The 15,689-nt window shown below is 45.9% G+C and overlaps 1 protein-coding gene across 1 annotated transcript in view; it reads right to left on the reverse strand.

The window, feature by feature from the left end:
- LOC141134368 (uncharacterized) overlaps positions 1-15,689 on the reverse strand; it is a 95,845-nt gene that overhangs the window by 73,557 nt on the left and 6,599 nt on the right. The window contains exon 2 of the mRNA XM_073623935.1: positions 14,982-15,369. Coding sequence (XP_073480036.1) covers positions 14,982-15,369 — 388 coding nt within the window. The remainder of the gene's footprint in view (positions 1-14,981; positions 15,370-15,689) is intronic.

The following is a 15,689-nucleotide window of genomic DNA, read 5'->3' on the forward strand; positions in this document are numbered from 1 at the left end:
GGGCACTGGTCAGGCTGCATTGATGGTCACTGGTCAGGCTGCATTGGTGGACACTGGTCAGGCTGCATAGATGGGCACTGGTGAGGCAGCATTGCTGGGCACTGCTCAATCTGCATTACTGGGCACTGGTCAGGCTGCATAGATGGGCACTGGCGAGGCTGTTTTGCTGGGCACTGATCAGGCTGCATTGATGGTCACTGGTCAGGCTGCATTGATGGGCACTGGTGAGGCTGCATAGATGGGTACTGGTCAGGCTGCATTGCTGGGCACTGGTGAGGCTGCATAGATGGGCACTGGTGAGGCTGCATAGCTAGGGACTGGTGAGGCTGCATTGCTGGGCACTGGTCAGGCTGCATTGATGGGCACTGGTGAGGCTGCATAGATGGGTACTGGTCAGGGTGCATCGATGGGCACTGGTGAGGCTGCATTGATGGACACTGGTCAGGCTGCATTGACGGGCACTGGTCAGGCTGCATTGATGGGCACTGGTCAGGCTGAATTGATGGGCACTGGTGAGGCAGCATAGATGGGCACTGGTGAGGCTGTTTTGCTGGGCACTGGTCAGGCTGCATTGATGGTCACTGGTCAGGCTGCATTGATGGGCACTGGTGAGGCTGCATAGATGGGTACTGGTCAGGGTGCATTGATGGGCACTGGTGAGGCTGCATTGATGGACACTGGTCAGGCTGCATTGACGGGCACTGGTCAGGCTGCATTGATGGGCACTGGTCAGGCTGAATTGATGGGCACTGGTGAGGCAGCATAGATGGGCACTGGTGAGGCTGTTTTGCTGGGCACTGGTCAGGCTGCATTGATGGGCACTGGTGAGGCAGCATAGATGGGCACTGGTCAGGCTGTTTTGCTGGGCACTGGTCAGGCTGCATTGATGGTCACCGGTCAGGCTGCATTGCTGGACACTGGTCAGGCTGCATAGATGGGCACTGGTGAGGCAGCATTGCTGGGCACTGCTCAATCTGCATTACTGGGCACTGGTCAGGCTGCATAGATGGCCACTGGTGAGGCTGTTTTGCTGGGCACTGATCAGGCTGCATTGATGGTCACTGGTCAGGCTGCATTGATGGGCACTGGTGAGGCTGCATAGATGGGTACTGGTCAGGCTGCATTGCTGGGCACTGGTGAGGCTGCATAGATGGGCACTGGTGAGGCTGCATAGCTGGGGACTGGTGAGGCTGCATTGCTGGGCACTGGTCAGGCTGCATTGATGGGCATTGGTAAGGCTGCATAGATGGGTACTGGTCAGGGTGCATCGATGGGCACTGGTGAGGCTGAATTGATGGACACTGGTCAGGCTGCATTGACGGGCACTGGTCAGGCTGCATTGATGGGCACTGGTCAGGCTGAATTGATGGGCACTGGTGAGGCAGCATAGATGGGCACTGGTGAGGCTGTTTTGCTGGGCACTGGTCAGGCTGCATTGATGGTCACTGGTCAGGCTGCATTGGTGGACACTGGTCAGGCTGCATAGATGGGCACTGGTGAGGCAGCATTGCTGGGCACTGCTCAATCTGCATTACTGGGCACTGGTCAGGCTGCATAGATGGGCACTGGCGAGGCTGTTTTGCTGGGCACTGATCAGGCTGCATTGATGGTCACTGGTCAGGCTGCATTGATGGGCACTGGTGAGGCTGCATAGATGGGTACTGGTCAGGGTGCATTGATGGGCACTGGTGAGGCTGCATAGAAGGGCTCTGGTGAGGCTGCATAGAAGGGCTCTGGTGAGGCTGCATTTGGGCACTGGTGAGGCTGCATAGATGGACACTGGTCAGGCTGCATTGATGGGCACTGGTCAGGCTGCATTGATGGGCACTGGTGAGGCTGCATAGATGGGCACTGGTGAGGCTGCATTGATGGGCACTGGTAAGGCAGCATTGATGGGCACTGGTGAGGCCACATTGATGGACACTGGTGAGGCTGCATAGATGGGCACAACTGAGCGCTGCATTCTTTAAGTAGCGCACTCCTGAGCCCTTCAATCTTTCTGTAGCACACTCCTGAGCCCTGCAATCTTTATGTAGTGCACTCCTGAGCCCTGCATTCATTATGTAATGCACTCCTAAGCCCTGCATTTTTTGTGCAGCAGCAGTTGCGGCTGTTGGTAATTTTTGTGTGTGTGTGCGTGGGGAGCGGCAAACAGTGCACCCACAGCCTATCCCCCCTAGTCAGGTAACCCAACCCGCACCACCAGCCCCCCTGGACCGGTCAGTCGGGTCACCCGGAGCATGTATATATCATACAATCATTCAATAAACACATATCACATACACTGCATATATAATTTGACGAAAATATGTTTATAAGATTTACCATTTGTCAATAAAAAAATATATATGTTCCCAGATTTAAAAATCTGGTCATCTTAGTCTAATGAGAGCTTTTAGAGCCAAAAACTGCTGACATCCTCCCATACAGAGTGGGTTGTGAGGCATAGTGGGTATGATGCAAGTTATATTAATGGGTGCCAAACATTTCTTGAATGCAAAGAGATTTTATTTCTCTTAAACAGAACTTTGGGAGAGAGGGTGAGGGCCAGGACACCCTTAAGCAGTTGCAATGTTAATTGGCAGACACCGAGACTTCTACAGGTAGACAGCCATGCAGGGAAAGGCATCCAGCAAGACGCCACATCTGCATGTGCAGGAATGCTGTCTCCTATGGCAATAGTCTTTAACAGTTCCTAACACAAAGTGTAACAATTCTTTCACTTCCACTACAATCACTTCTTGTAGTTCTTCAACCCACTGAGCTCCCAGTCTCTCTCTCACTAGACTAGATTATTTACTGCCACTGAACCCCTTAAGCTCCTCCAATCTCCACTGTAATATCTTCCTCAAGTGTCACCCCCGCTTCTCTGCTGGTTCCCTAGCTTGGCACTTCAGATGCTTCTCAAGCTTTACCCCGCTGGCCTGCTCGGTCCCTGGCTGCTCTGCAAGCATCACCTCCGCTGGCTGGGTCTCTGGCTTGACACCTGAAGTTTCCCGATTCTTCACCGTCCCCGGTTGGTGAGAATACTGCTCCATTACTAGCTTCAGCTACTCACTGTGGTCCCTGGTAATAAGGTGGTTGGTCGCTTAGTGGCGACAGCTTCCCCTCTACCTCCGACCACGATAGGTTCTCAGGCCGGCAGAACCGTCATCTCTGGTTGGACTGCAAGCAGCAATCCCAACCCGACGCTGCTCTCTTGCTTCTGGATAGGCCCTCAGACAGCCTAGCAGCCAGATGTCCCCAGGATAGGTCCATAGGCCTGGGCAGTACAACACACGTCCACTCAGACAGCCATCCAGGTGGCACAGAACATTGATCACCTGACTCCACCCAAATATATAGGCTCTCGCAGCAGGCCAAGAGATTTAAGAAAACCCCTCTCCATTGGCTGAGATACCCAATATACTCATAATCTGACCTTGCATTGCCCTTTTCTTATCTAATGGCACTAAGTGCCCGGCCACCTAGTGGCAAAAGAGAGAAGTGCAGCAATTACAGACTTAAAGTGAAATCAATTGATCTCTAACAGGGGCGTAACTAGAAATAGCAGGGCCCCATAGCAAAATGTTGTATGGGGCCCCCCTGCAAACAGCCCCCCCCACAGCTGCCCTAGTGTCAATGCAGCGTGACCTGTGCCACGTACAGTGTGACCTGTGCCCAATGTAGCATGACCTGTGCCCAATACAGCGTGACCTGTGCCCAATACAGCATGACCTGTGCCCCATACAGCATGACCTGTGCCCAATACAGCCTGGTCTGCCTGTGCCCCATACAGCCCCACCTATGCAGATGAAGAGGCAAGCCACCCGGATCAGCAGAGAGCGGGATTGCCCGCTGTAATAGCTTTCATTTGAATTTCCTGTCTTCCCGGGGCTCATCGTCACATAGCCCCACCTCTTGGCCCGACGCCTTTGATGACGTCACATGTCCCGCATTGGATCGGCGTTCTGTCTATCAAAGGCACTGGGCCAAAAGGTGGAGCTATGCGACGTGATCCCCGGGAACACTGGAAGTTCTAATGAAAGCTCTTACATCGGGCAATTCAGCTCTCTGCTGAGTGATTGGCTAGTGATTGGTGCCAGTGATTGGTCTTAGTGATTGGTGCCAAAAGCACAAGTTCCTTTCTCCACTCCAAGTTTATTTTCCAAAGAAAAAATGTCCCACACATATGAGTAGATTTGCTGCACTTTACTTATGGAATTCAGGGAATGGCATAACAGTCACATTACATTGACATACATTTTGGAGTCACTTGACAGTGCATAGTCATATTTATTGGACAGCCCACAGTAGCCACATGTGAAAGCATATGCAGCACTTTGAGCAGCCATTTCCCTCTAACAGTCTTACTTTTCATCTGTGGTCATTAGTACTCACAGGACTGGGTGTTTGTCACATTCGGCGACCCATCACATTTTGCTATGGAAGTGACGTCCCGCTGAGAAATTTCGCACTGTGCATGCGTAACTTTCCCATATGATTCATCAGATTAAGCCACCCGTCAGAATGTGTAACGGAAGTGACCTTTAGTCACCGCCATCTTGCTACACCCCGCACTGCTCTACAGTAAGGATACACTGAGCAGGGGGAAAGCGGACATCTTGTTACACCCACTGGAGTTTTCCATTTTACACTTATTTTTACCCTGTCTGCATTTAACCTGTGAGGTGAGCAGGCTTGCCGCTGCTTTTGAGATTCAACAGCCAACCAGTCAGATGGAGTTCTAAGTACTGTATTTCATTATATAAACTCACTTTACTGTTAAAAATACGTATAAAATGCACAACTCCGGTGGGTGTAACAAGATGTCCACTTTCCCCTTCTCAGTGTATGCTTACTGTAGAGAAGTGCAAGGTGTAGCAAGATGAACGTCACTTCCCTTACACATTCTGATGGGTCGGGGAATCCGGCATCGCGCATGCGCACTCCAGCGGGTAGCCAAATGTGATGGGTCGCTATATGTGACGAAACACTGGGCTCTCTGTAATCACCTCCTCCTTAGCTACATCTCTCCCAGGACCCTCCAGCGATGCAGCCTCACTCAAGGAACTATTGGCCTTCTCTAAAAGGTCTTTTGCACTCACCCCCCTTCTCCATAAGGGACAGAAAGACTACAGCTGGATCTTCCTGGGTGCAAGTCTACTCCTCCCCAGCCTCCTGCCTGTGCTGGCACGGGATGTTTAGCTCACATGCCTCAAAGTGCACTAGGGCTCCTCCCAACCTGGCTCATAAGAGGGTATTGCCTCATGCATGACATCACTGCAGAAGGGTTATAACACATGATGACAATGTATGCTGTATCGAGACACTATTCTGGTACAGAGCAACCTAGTGCCAAAATAGCTAACTGCACTGGCCTACATGTAGGCTTTCAGGTGGAAGCAATCTGATGCCGTTACAGGAGCTGAATCACTTACATGGACCCCTGGAACATTTGTTCCTCCTCTAATAGAATCCTGATGTCTCATTAAAGATAACTTGTCACGGTAAATACATTATCAAACAGGGGGCTATTGGTCTCCTATGTGATAGCAATAAAGTTAAAGGGGTTGTAAAGATAAATGTTTTTTTCACCTTAATGCATTCTATGCATTAAGGTGAAAAAACTTCCGACAATACCGCCGCCCCAGCCCCCCCCGTTTTACTTACCTGACCCCTCGAAAGTCCCACGCTCACTCCCGACATCCTCTTCGCCGCTCAGCCTGCCCGTTGATTGGCTACAGTGGATGGATTGAAAGCAGCGCAGCCATTGGCTCGCGCTGCTGTCCATCACATCCAATGACGCGGCGCGCCGGGGGCGGGGCCGAGTGATACAGTGAGCAGCTATAGCCGCCGGCTGTATCACGGGAGCGCGCCCGCAAGAACTAACCACTATGCGAGGGAGCTCACATTAAGGTGTTGAGTGCTTGCGGGGAGGAGCTGAAACAGCCGGCCGAGGGACCCCAGAAGAGTAGGTTCGGGGCCACTCTGTGCAAAATGAGCTGCACAGTGAAGGTAAGTATAACATGTTTGTTATTTAAAAAAAAAAAAAAAAAACCTTTACAACCCCTTTAAAGTAGAACAGAAGGCAAAACTTTTTTTCATTTTGGATAGAGTAAGGGAGGATTATACCATAATCCTTGTCAGTTTTTTCTTGCCATCTATGTCCCCATTGAGGAGATTTGCCTTCATTTCCTGTCTCATACTCAAATCAAGAAGTGAGAGGAAATCCCTCCAAAGTGAGGGAATCCCTGGTTGTCACCAGAACTAGTGTCCCCTACTGGAAGATCTCCTTTTATCCCTCTTTAGGGATGAAGTTCAGGCATATCTCTCAACTTTATTAAATGATAAAGAGGGACACATTTTAGCACACAGTATATAGGTCTAGCCCTGTCCACAATGCTGGCAACTGAGGAGTAGGGAGCAGCTGCAGGGACTGCGCTGTCAGTATACACTGTCTCTGTTATCCCCCCCCTGCTGCAGTTGACAGAGTAACAAGAGTGGCTACTGAAAGAGGAAGTTGTCACTATAGGACTATGAACAACCTGATTAAGCACTGCCCACCACCAGGGGGAAGCAGAGAAAGAGGATATGGATTGCTGTGCCTCCTGGAAATGACAGAAGGCCTGCTTGGAGTAACTAGGGCTGATGGATGAGGTATTCTGCACACTGTGCCCTGTGGAAAGCAGAAGAGGAACACGTACAATACCCAGGGTGCTTAGGGAGAAGAGGCCAAGCAAGATGGATGGGAAAGAGAACTGAGAATGTGTGTTCGGAGAAAAAAAAAATGTGTGGATACAAAGGCTACAGGAACAGGCTGTGGAGTAGTGGAGTATGTTGTAGACTTAGGCAAAAAGCAAAAAAGGATCTCTGGCTGGCTGCTACTAGAGAAAAAGAAACACAGGCATACAGTATCCTGACCTAGTAAAGGTAATAAAGTGCAGCACTAAGTTTGAAGTAAAGTGAACCTGTGCATAAATGTCATATGTGCAGACAATACAAAAAACTTGACTTTGTTGAAAATCAAATAACAAAAACAAGATGTAATTATGCAATAGAATACGTGAATAATGAAATATATAGTCTAAAAAGAGAAATCCAGAAAAAAATCCCACAGAAAGAAAGTAAATATTTGTGCCGTGCGATTTTATGTGATGATGTTGAAAATCTGATCTTGATCTGATGAAATCCAGTGAAAGTGCCTCCAAGTGCAGTGTGGAACGTAGATAAAGTGCTCAACAGCTGTGATACCCGTCACCACATTAAGATAAAAGGCTTACCAGAAAGCCTGTGACCACCCTTACTCAGGGGTGTCAAACAGAGCTTTTAGAAGAATCAGAGATCCACTGACAAGAAGTACTCTGGTGTTTCTCTCCAGCGAAATCCACCGACATCAGATGGGAGCCCGATGGTTCAAACAGCATGAAGTGGTCATGTATTAAAAAACAAAGAAAAACTCCAATAGTGCAGAGAGTCTTTCTAGACGTTTATTTAAAAAAGGAAAGGAGTTCCGATGCATGAAAACTCCAATAAAGGATATAAAAATACAGCAGCATTCCTTGCAAGGAAAGTAAAAAACAAGTTAGTTGGTATCAAAATCGCGCATGCGCAGTACGTGTGTGCGTGTACGTGTGTGCGTGGCGTCCTGACCTGTTTACTGTGCTGCTACAGGACTTAGAGAGGGGAAACAGTGAGTGCTGAGACCTGTGCTGCCCCATTCTGTTGTGTACTGCCTGGTGTGAGGACTGAGGAGCTGCCACTGTTGTCTGGGAGTGCTGGCCACCAGGACCTGTGTGTGGAAGGGCTGCTGTGAACTGGATAAAGTTGCTGTGCTCATCAGAGGCTGTGTTGCTGCATTATGCCTGCCAGAGACTACAACACTAAAGGTACTGTGTAATGCTACTTAGTGGCGGCCCGTCCATACACAGGGGTGCGGCCCCCCCTAATCCATGTGCCCGGACCCTAATCTACATGCAGGATGCCGGTAGCATGAATTTCAATGTTTTTTTGTTTTTTTTTTAAGCACATGATTAGAGTCTGAGGCTCTTATTGGCTTCAAAAACAGGTGGGCTCGGGGCGCAGTGCACTGCACCCTGGGCCCACGTTGTTGTTTGACAAAAGCAAATTAATATTTGCTAATGTCTCCCTGCTTCTCCTCTCAACCAATCAGAAAGCTGGCCTTAGACCTGATTGGCCAGGGAGTCTTAGGACTCCCGGCCAATCGGGTCTCAGAACCCACTTCCAGTTTATTTGGGAGGAGAAGCAACGGCCCTGGCTCTTCCCTCGGCAAGCTGGAGCAAGGAGCAGCATCGGCCTAATGTAAGGCCACTGATTGCTGCTGCCCATCTCCCATGGGGGGGCACTAATCACCGCCGTCCATCTCCTGCAGGGGGGCATTGATCGCTGCTGTCTGTCTCCCGCAGGGGGTGGGCACTGATGGCCGCTGTCCGTCTCCCGCAGGGGGGGGCCACTGATTGCCACCGCCCGTCTCCCGCAGGGGGGCACTGATCACTGCTGTCTGTCTCCCGCAGGGGGGGAGGGCCACTGATCACCGCCGTCCGTCTCCTTAACCACTTGCCTACCGGGCACTCTAACCTCCTTCCTGCCCAGGCCGAATTTCAGTTTTCAGCGCTCTCACACTTTGAATAACAATTACACAGTCATACAACGCTGTACCCAAATAAAGTTTTCATCATTTTTTGAGACTGATAGAGCTTTCTTTTGATGGTATTTAATCACCACTGGAGTTTTAATTTTTTTGCTAAACAAACGAAAAAAGAACAAACATTTTCTTTATTTCTGTTATAACATTTTGCAAATAAGTAATTCTTATTCTTTACTGATGGGTTGCATTGATGAGGTGGCACTAATGGCCATTAATGAGGTGGCACTGATCGGCACTGTTCAAGAGGAACGGATGAGGTGGCACTGATGAGAACTGATATGCTGCACTGATAGGCACTGATATGCTGCACTGATATGCTGCACTGATCATCAGGGCACTGACAATTTTTTAATTTTTCTATTAAAAACAATCATTTTTAAAGGAGCAGTGACTTTAAGGATGCTTAAAGTGAAACAATAAAAATGAAAAATTTCTTTAAATATAGTGCCTGGGGGTCCCCTTAGTCTGTCCGTAAAGTGGCCCATCTGTAGCATGTATAGAACCTGCTGCAGCAAAACTGACATTTCTAAAGAAAAAATAATCAAATCACATTTAAATTGCTTGAGTGTTGCAATTAAAAAAAAAACTGCATGGGGTCCCAACCAGTCCATACCAGGCCTTGTGACCTCACTGAACCAGCATGTCACAAGGGGGTGGGGCCACCGGGTGACATCATCAGATGACCCCGCCCCTAAGGAACTTTCACCTAGCAGAGGAGGCTTTCGTGGTCAGCCTTCGTTGCGGGTGGATTTTTTTTTTGTGGGTGCGGCGGGCATCGTGATTGATGATGGATCTACATCAGGTGGCATTATTATTTTTTATTTGTTTCATTTTTCTTAAATAAAGGACTTGTCAAAAACTTGGAAAACACAGAATCGCGCTAAACGTATGAAAAATGTATATACAATATATATAAAGTGAAAAGTGCTCTCATGCACCTATCAAATGTCAAAAACAGGTCATATAACTTGATTTATATGACCCTATAGTGAACAAAAGAAATATACAAATCATAAATTACCAAACACCTAAACAGTTTATATATTAAAGGCTTCCCTTGATCCTCTGTAACGGGGGATCACGGGCTTCCGGTAAGTAGTAACCCCTTTCTGGTGGTGGATTTCTGCACTAGTCCTTCATTCAACTATGAAGAACATATTATTTATGGATGGACACTAATCATTGCTTCAGTTCACTGGTGTTATTACTGTGCGGGCCTTTTGTACACCACTTTACCTGGCCCATTTACTCTGTTATTTATGGACATTTTTTACACCTTTAATATATAAACTGTTTAGGTGTTTGGTAATTTATGATTTTTATATTTCTTTTGTTCACTATAGGGTCATATAAATCCAGTTATATGACCCGTTTTTGCCATTTGATTGGTGCATGAGAGCACTTTTCACTTTATATATATTGTATATACAATTTTCATGCGTTTAGCGCAATTCTATGTTTTCCAATTTTGATTACTGTATTTATGTTGTGCAGGAGAATTGCTGCTTTGTACACAGGGTATTTCACTTAACCATTGGGATTTGGCACATCATTTTTTTATAATTTTCTTTTGACCTTAGCGCAGTTTGTTTTTTCTTTTTTCGTTGTCAAAAACTTGTCTAGTGTTTTTTATTTATTTTTTACAGTTTTTTTGGTGAATGATTAGGGGTACAATGTACCCCATTCTCATTCACATGGGGCGGGGGGGGGCTGGGATCTGAGGGTTAAAGGGGGTTTTCATATTCAGATAAGCCCCCTGCCTGCAGACTCCCCACAACCACAGCCAAGGGTTGTGGGGAAGAGGCCTTTGCTCGCTTGTCCTATTGTTTCATTGTCGGGACATCCTCCATACTGACCCTTCAGCACAGACACTTGCACCCTCTAATCACTGACACCCCAACACCCATCTATCAGCACAGACACCTGCACTCTCTACTCACTGATACACCAACACCCCCCACTGTTCCAACTGCACAGACACCTGTGTCCCCCACTCACTGACACTCCAACACCTTCCACACTGATCACCATTACAGAAGTCACACAACATTCATCAATTAACCTCCATTTCATTATTTCTGTGTTATATCACCAACACAACAACAACATGTACAATAGAAAAAAAATCTTTATTCACATTAACATCTCCTTTCCTAATTCTCCTCCCATCACCACATCTAGTGATTATAAGATACACCATCACATTGATACATTATAAAAGTGATCCCATAGAATTCTATTGGTGATCCATTCTATGGGGACACATTATATTAGGATCCAGTATAAAAGTGATCACATTCTATGGGGACACATTATAATAGGATCCATTATAAAAGACATCCCATAGAATTCTATTGGTGATCCATTCTATGGGGACACATTATATTAGGATCCATTATAAAAGTGATCACATTCTATGGGGACACATTATATTGGGGACACACATTATATTGGGGACACATTCCAGTTCTAGTAATCATACATTATTATAGTAATATCATTATATTAGTGATAAATCCCATTTTTTTCCCCCTAGTAAATCTTGGGATCATTTCTTCATAAGTTTCCTCTGAGCTTTTTCCATTGATTTTCATCTCTTTCTATCTATTTGTAGATCTATTATTAATTTCTATTTCTTCACACAATAAAATAATCAATAGAAAAAACTCATTGGAAATGTATTAATAATAAGGAATGAAAATCTACAGATGATAGATAGATAGATAGATAGATAGATAGATAGATAGATAGATAGATAGATAGATAGATAGATAGATAGATAGATAGATAGATTAGATAGTCCTTAAAGGGCCAGTACACCTCTATCTCTACTTTATACATTGGGTTCCTCGGCAGCCATTCCCCTACTATGACATCACAGCTCGGACACAGACAATAAGTCGAGTTACACTCTGCACTCTGTCTCAGGTTCAGCACTCTCTACAATTCTTCACTGTCCCATCTCTCAATACATAATGCTCCTGTACTGTGAGGAGCAATTGGAAATAAAACCCTGCCTCCTTCTGTAGGTGGCCCAGGAGCCGTACACTCCCATTATTCTCTATGGAATATCCAGGTACATTCACACTCAGATCCGGAGAAGTGTACACTGTATCAGGAACATACATACAGAGTATTGAGGCAATGTAAATCATACAGCAAGACGGAGTTTTACATGACTGATGGATAACATATGTTGTACAGTTATATTAATCCCTTCTTACCGTTCTACTCCCAATAAATCAAACACACCAACTTGGAGTAAAAAAGGCCGTAGCAGCCTACTTTATTAAAATAATATATATTTTAACTTTCTTATAAAACTCTTTTATCAAAACAATCTAACAATAAAAACATCTTTTCTTCCCTGAGAACATTTTTAAACTAAAGAGCGTTGGTCTGCGCTATCACTTGAAATCCTTCTGCTGTTCATCACCCACTCAGCACTGCGGTACTTATCAAAACTATCTCAAACTATGCCTCAAGCCGACAAGCTGGCTCAGAGACTAACAATTCCCGCAGTGCCCCATTATCACTTCCCGGTTAACCTCCGTTAACCGGGAACCAAAAGACCTCCGGATCTATAACACCGTTAGATCCACCCACTTACTTTTTCCATCTTCCTTCTTTTTTACAGACCAACGCCCGCCACTGCCACGACTATTTAATCCTCACCACCTGTTGAGAAATAACATCAACTTCCTTTATATCAACCATGATTCTAATACCACTAAAAAAGGGGCGGGTGGGCGGGAACTTTCCTCCAACCTTCTGTTAACCCCTCCCAGGTCAACCCTCTTAAATAGTACCCCACCCTATCCTGTCCCTCCCCCTCGGCTCCATTTTAACTCTACCTTCCCCCCACTGTTCCCACTGTCATGTATGCCCTCCATTTTAAGCATTACATGCTGCATTTTGGGCCTTTCTTTAAGAGTTTTTAGTGTCTCACCTTTCCATCTATATATATATATACTGTACTATATATACTACAGAAGAGGATTGTAAAGGACAAATAACTTTATAAACTGGATAAGATGGCTGCTGGTCACACACCTATCAATGAAACATCCCATAGGTTTTTTACAGAGACTCCGCCCACATTGTCCATTCAGAGTAAAGTGACACGTTCTCTTGGAAGACCCCCAAACCCCCTTATACTCTCCTTTGCTGTTCCCCAATATGCTGTTTCTCCAGCAAAACCCTCACTAAGCCCCCAGTTTCCCGAGTATGAGGGGTCATGTGATCTTCTCTGGGTGAACCAGGCTTTGAACGATGTAACGTGAGGGAGGTGGTGGGGTAACATCATGAATCCTGTGTAAGCTCTGACATAATCTAACATGGAGCTTACACAGGGCTCTGACAGAGGGACTGAGTGATGGGGGAGCAATGAAGGGGGACATGAGCAGGTTGAGGTAGACTTTCAAAGCTTTCAACATATCACTGCCTTGAGTGGGCAAGTGGCAATTTGGAGCACCAAAGCAGTGTAGTATTTCTGGGCTAAACAAAGTCACACATTTAGGGTCTCGGGGGCCCCCAGACAATGATGGGATAAGGTCATTTATCACCAAGATTAAAAGAGCCAAAATTCCCCCTCCCCAAGAAACTGTAAACTACATCATCAGCATAGGTTGCATGTTCTATCTTTTTTTACACTCCCCCCTGCTGAAACACCCAAAGCAGCCATCTCTTTTTCAAACCCTTTGGCTCGTCCTCACCCCCCAGACTTTCTGAAATATTTGGGGTCCCAAGGCAATGTTAAATTTTTTAGCTTTCCCCAGAGCCTGGGACACAGTAGGGGACCCACCCTTGGCAATGTGATATCTTTGTGTTGCCCAGGCAAGGTCACGTGTTTCTGGGTCCCAGGCCATGTGACATATTTGGGTCCCCAGGAAATATGATGTATTTGGGACCCTGGCTTCCCTTGGAGGATTCAAGAAAGATAAAGTAACAGATTAACCCCTTATTCTATTTTTCCTTTAATATGTTTCATCATATTCATTATTCAGCACAGTAGTGCAGAGTGTGAGACCCAGAGCAACCAATCAGATGGTGTGACTGTTAGCAGCACTGTGATGTATATTGGTGTTCAGCGTGTTCTCCGGTCTCACCTTCCCGTGTATTCTACATATTACCAGACTAATGTATGACGTGTCTCTGTAGACTGTCACGATCTCTGGTGAGGAAACTGAGGAAGATGTGACCAGAGAACATGCTGCACAGTGGCATACATCTGAGTGCTGTCAACACCGACATGGCTACAGTTGTATTAGTGATACCTTCTATTAAAATCTATACCAAGCCAAAACATTTTTTATTAATTTTTGGATGGAGTGGGGAAGGATTGGAACACCTGGTGGGTTTTTACTGCTATCTCCCCTCACTTCCTGTTCTGGTGACATTTTGCCAGACAGGAAGTAAAGGGAAAACCAGGGACACAGAAATATAAAAATCTGACAAGAGTTCCAGCCTTACTTTATTCTACAAAAAAAAAAAAAAAATTATTTCTATCTGTGTTGCTGCTGCAAATATTTTTTCACTTCCTGTTTCTAAAATGTCGTCACCAGGACAGGAAGTGAGAGGAAATCTCTCTAAGGGAATCGCAGCTAGCAGTAAAACTCACTGGGGGTTCTATCCAAAATTAAGAAACACATTATGGTTGGACATAATTGATATTTATCATTTTAATTGATAACCACATTTTATTGTTTCAGTAGTAAATCTTTGGATCACGTCTTCATATATTTCCTTTGAGATTGTTACATTACTTTTTTTTTTCTACTATAGATTGGATGGAATAGGAGGAGGAAAGAGAGAAGAGGTGATCCCATCCCATCCAATCACAGCGACCGCACTGCACCCCGCATAGAGTGACTGCAAGTGGGAGAGGGGCAGAGAGTAGGGGGAAGGGCAGGAGGAGGGAGATTGCTGATGTCACACACTGTGATAAATTTCTGCTTATCAATTACAATTGTCATGTATAGTAAAGATAGATAGATAGATAGATAGATAGATAGATAGATAGATAGATAGATAGATAGATAGATAGATAGATAGATAGATTATTATATAGATAGGACACACCCCTCCTCACTGACTTAACTACTTACTGTTTCTATAGTAATTGGACAAATATTTTACCCAATCACAGTGATCAGTGAATGACAGAGGGAGAAATCAAACTTATATTTATCTATACTAAAAATACCTGCAGGACGGAGATGTAAGCCCCACCCACTGCCTTATCTAATTGGCTCAATATTCCACCAATCCCATCCCCCCTCCCTGTGACATCACCAGTCTCTGGGTGGATTTCTCACATCTCACCCCCCCTCTCAGATCTTTATACAACCTCCCCATACACATACCCCACCATGGAGGGGCTCAGTGAAGGTGGTGGTGAAGGTGTGGAGATGTCGGATCGGGTCACACAGATCATAGAAGGAGATCCGCCCGGCTTCATAATCCAGATCTATCCTGACTCTGTTACTGGAGATATTGGTGGGTAAGAGGATCTCTTTACTGTCATGTATCACTGAATACTCATCATTATACCTGTACAATCCCCAGGACTTGTTATTATATCCAATTCCTGACTGCTCTCCTCTCCTCTCTATACTGGGGTAACACATCCCGACTCTCCATCCATCTGATCTCCCGACATCCACTTCCCAGTAATGTCTCCCTGAGGAGAAACTCCGACTGCTCAACACCTGAGAATAATACTGAAATCTCTCTGGTGTTTCTGGACGATTCTGTTTTCTATCTGACCAGGATACAGTTTTCCTGTCATCTGATATATGGAGCCTATTATGAGCTGTGTTTACATCCAGTAATATGTCTGCAGCTCCCTGTATATAGGAGTATACATTTACCTCTGTTATTATATCAGATAAACCTGTATGTAAGACCCCCGCCACATCCAGACCCCCTCCATCATGGAGGAGTTCCTCATGTCTCTCTCTGTCCTCATTATCTCCATCCTCAGTATCACACAAGTCACCTGTGTCTGATTCCTGTAAGACAGTCAGTGGATCCGTCATGT

Source organism: Aquarana catesbeiana, linkage group LG03 (assembly GCF_042186555.1).
Source record: "Aquarana catesbeiana isolate 2022-GZ linkage group LG03, ASM4218655v1, whole genome shotgun sequence".
Lineage (NCBI taxonomy): Eukaryota > Metazoa > Chordata > Amphibia > Anura > Ranidae > Aquarana > Aquarana catesbeiana.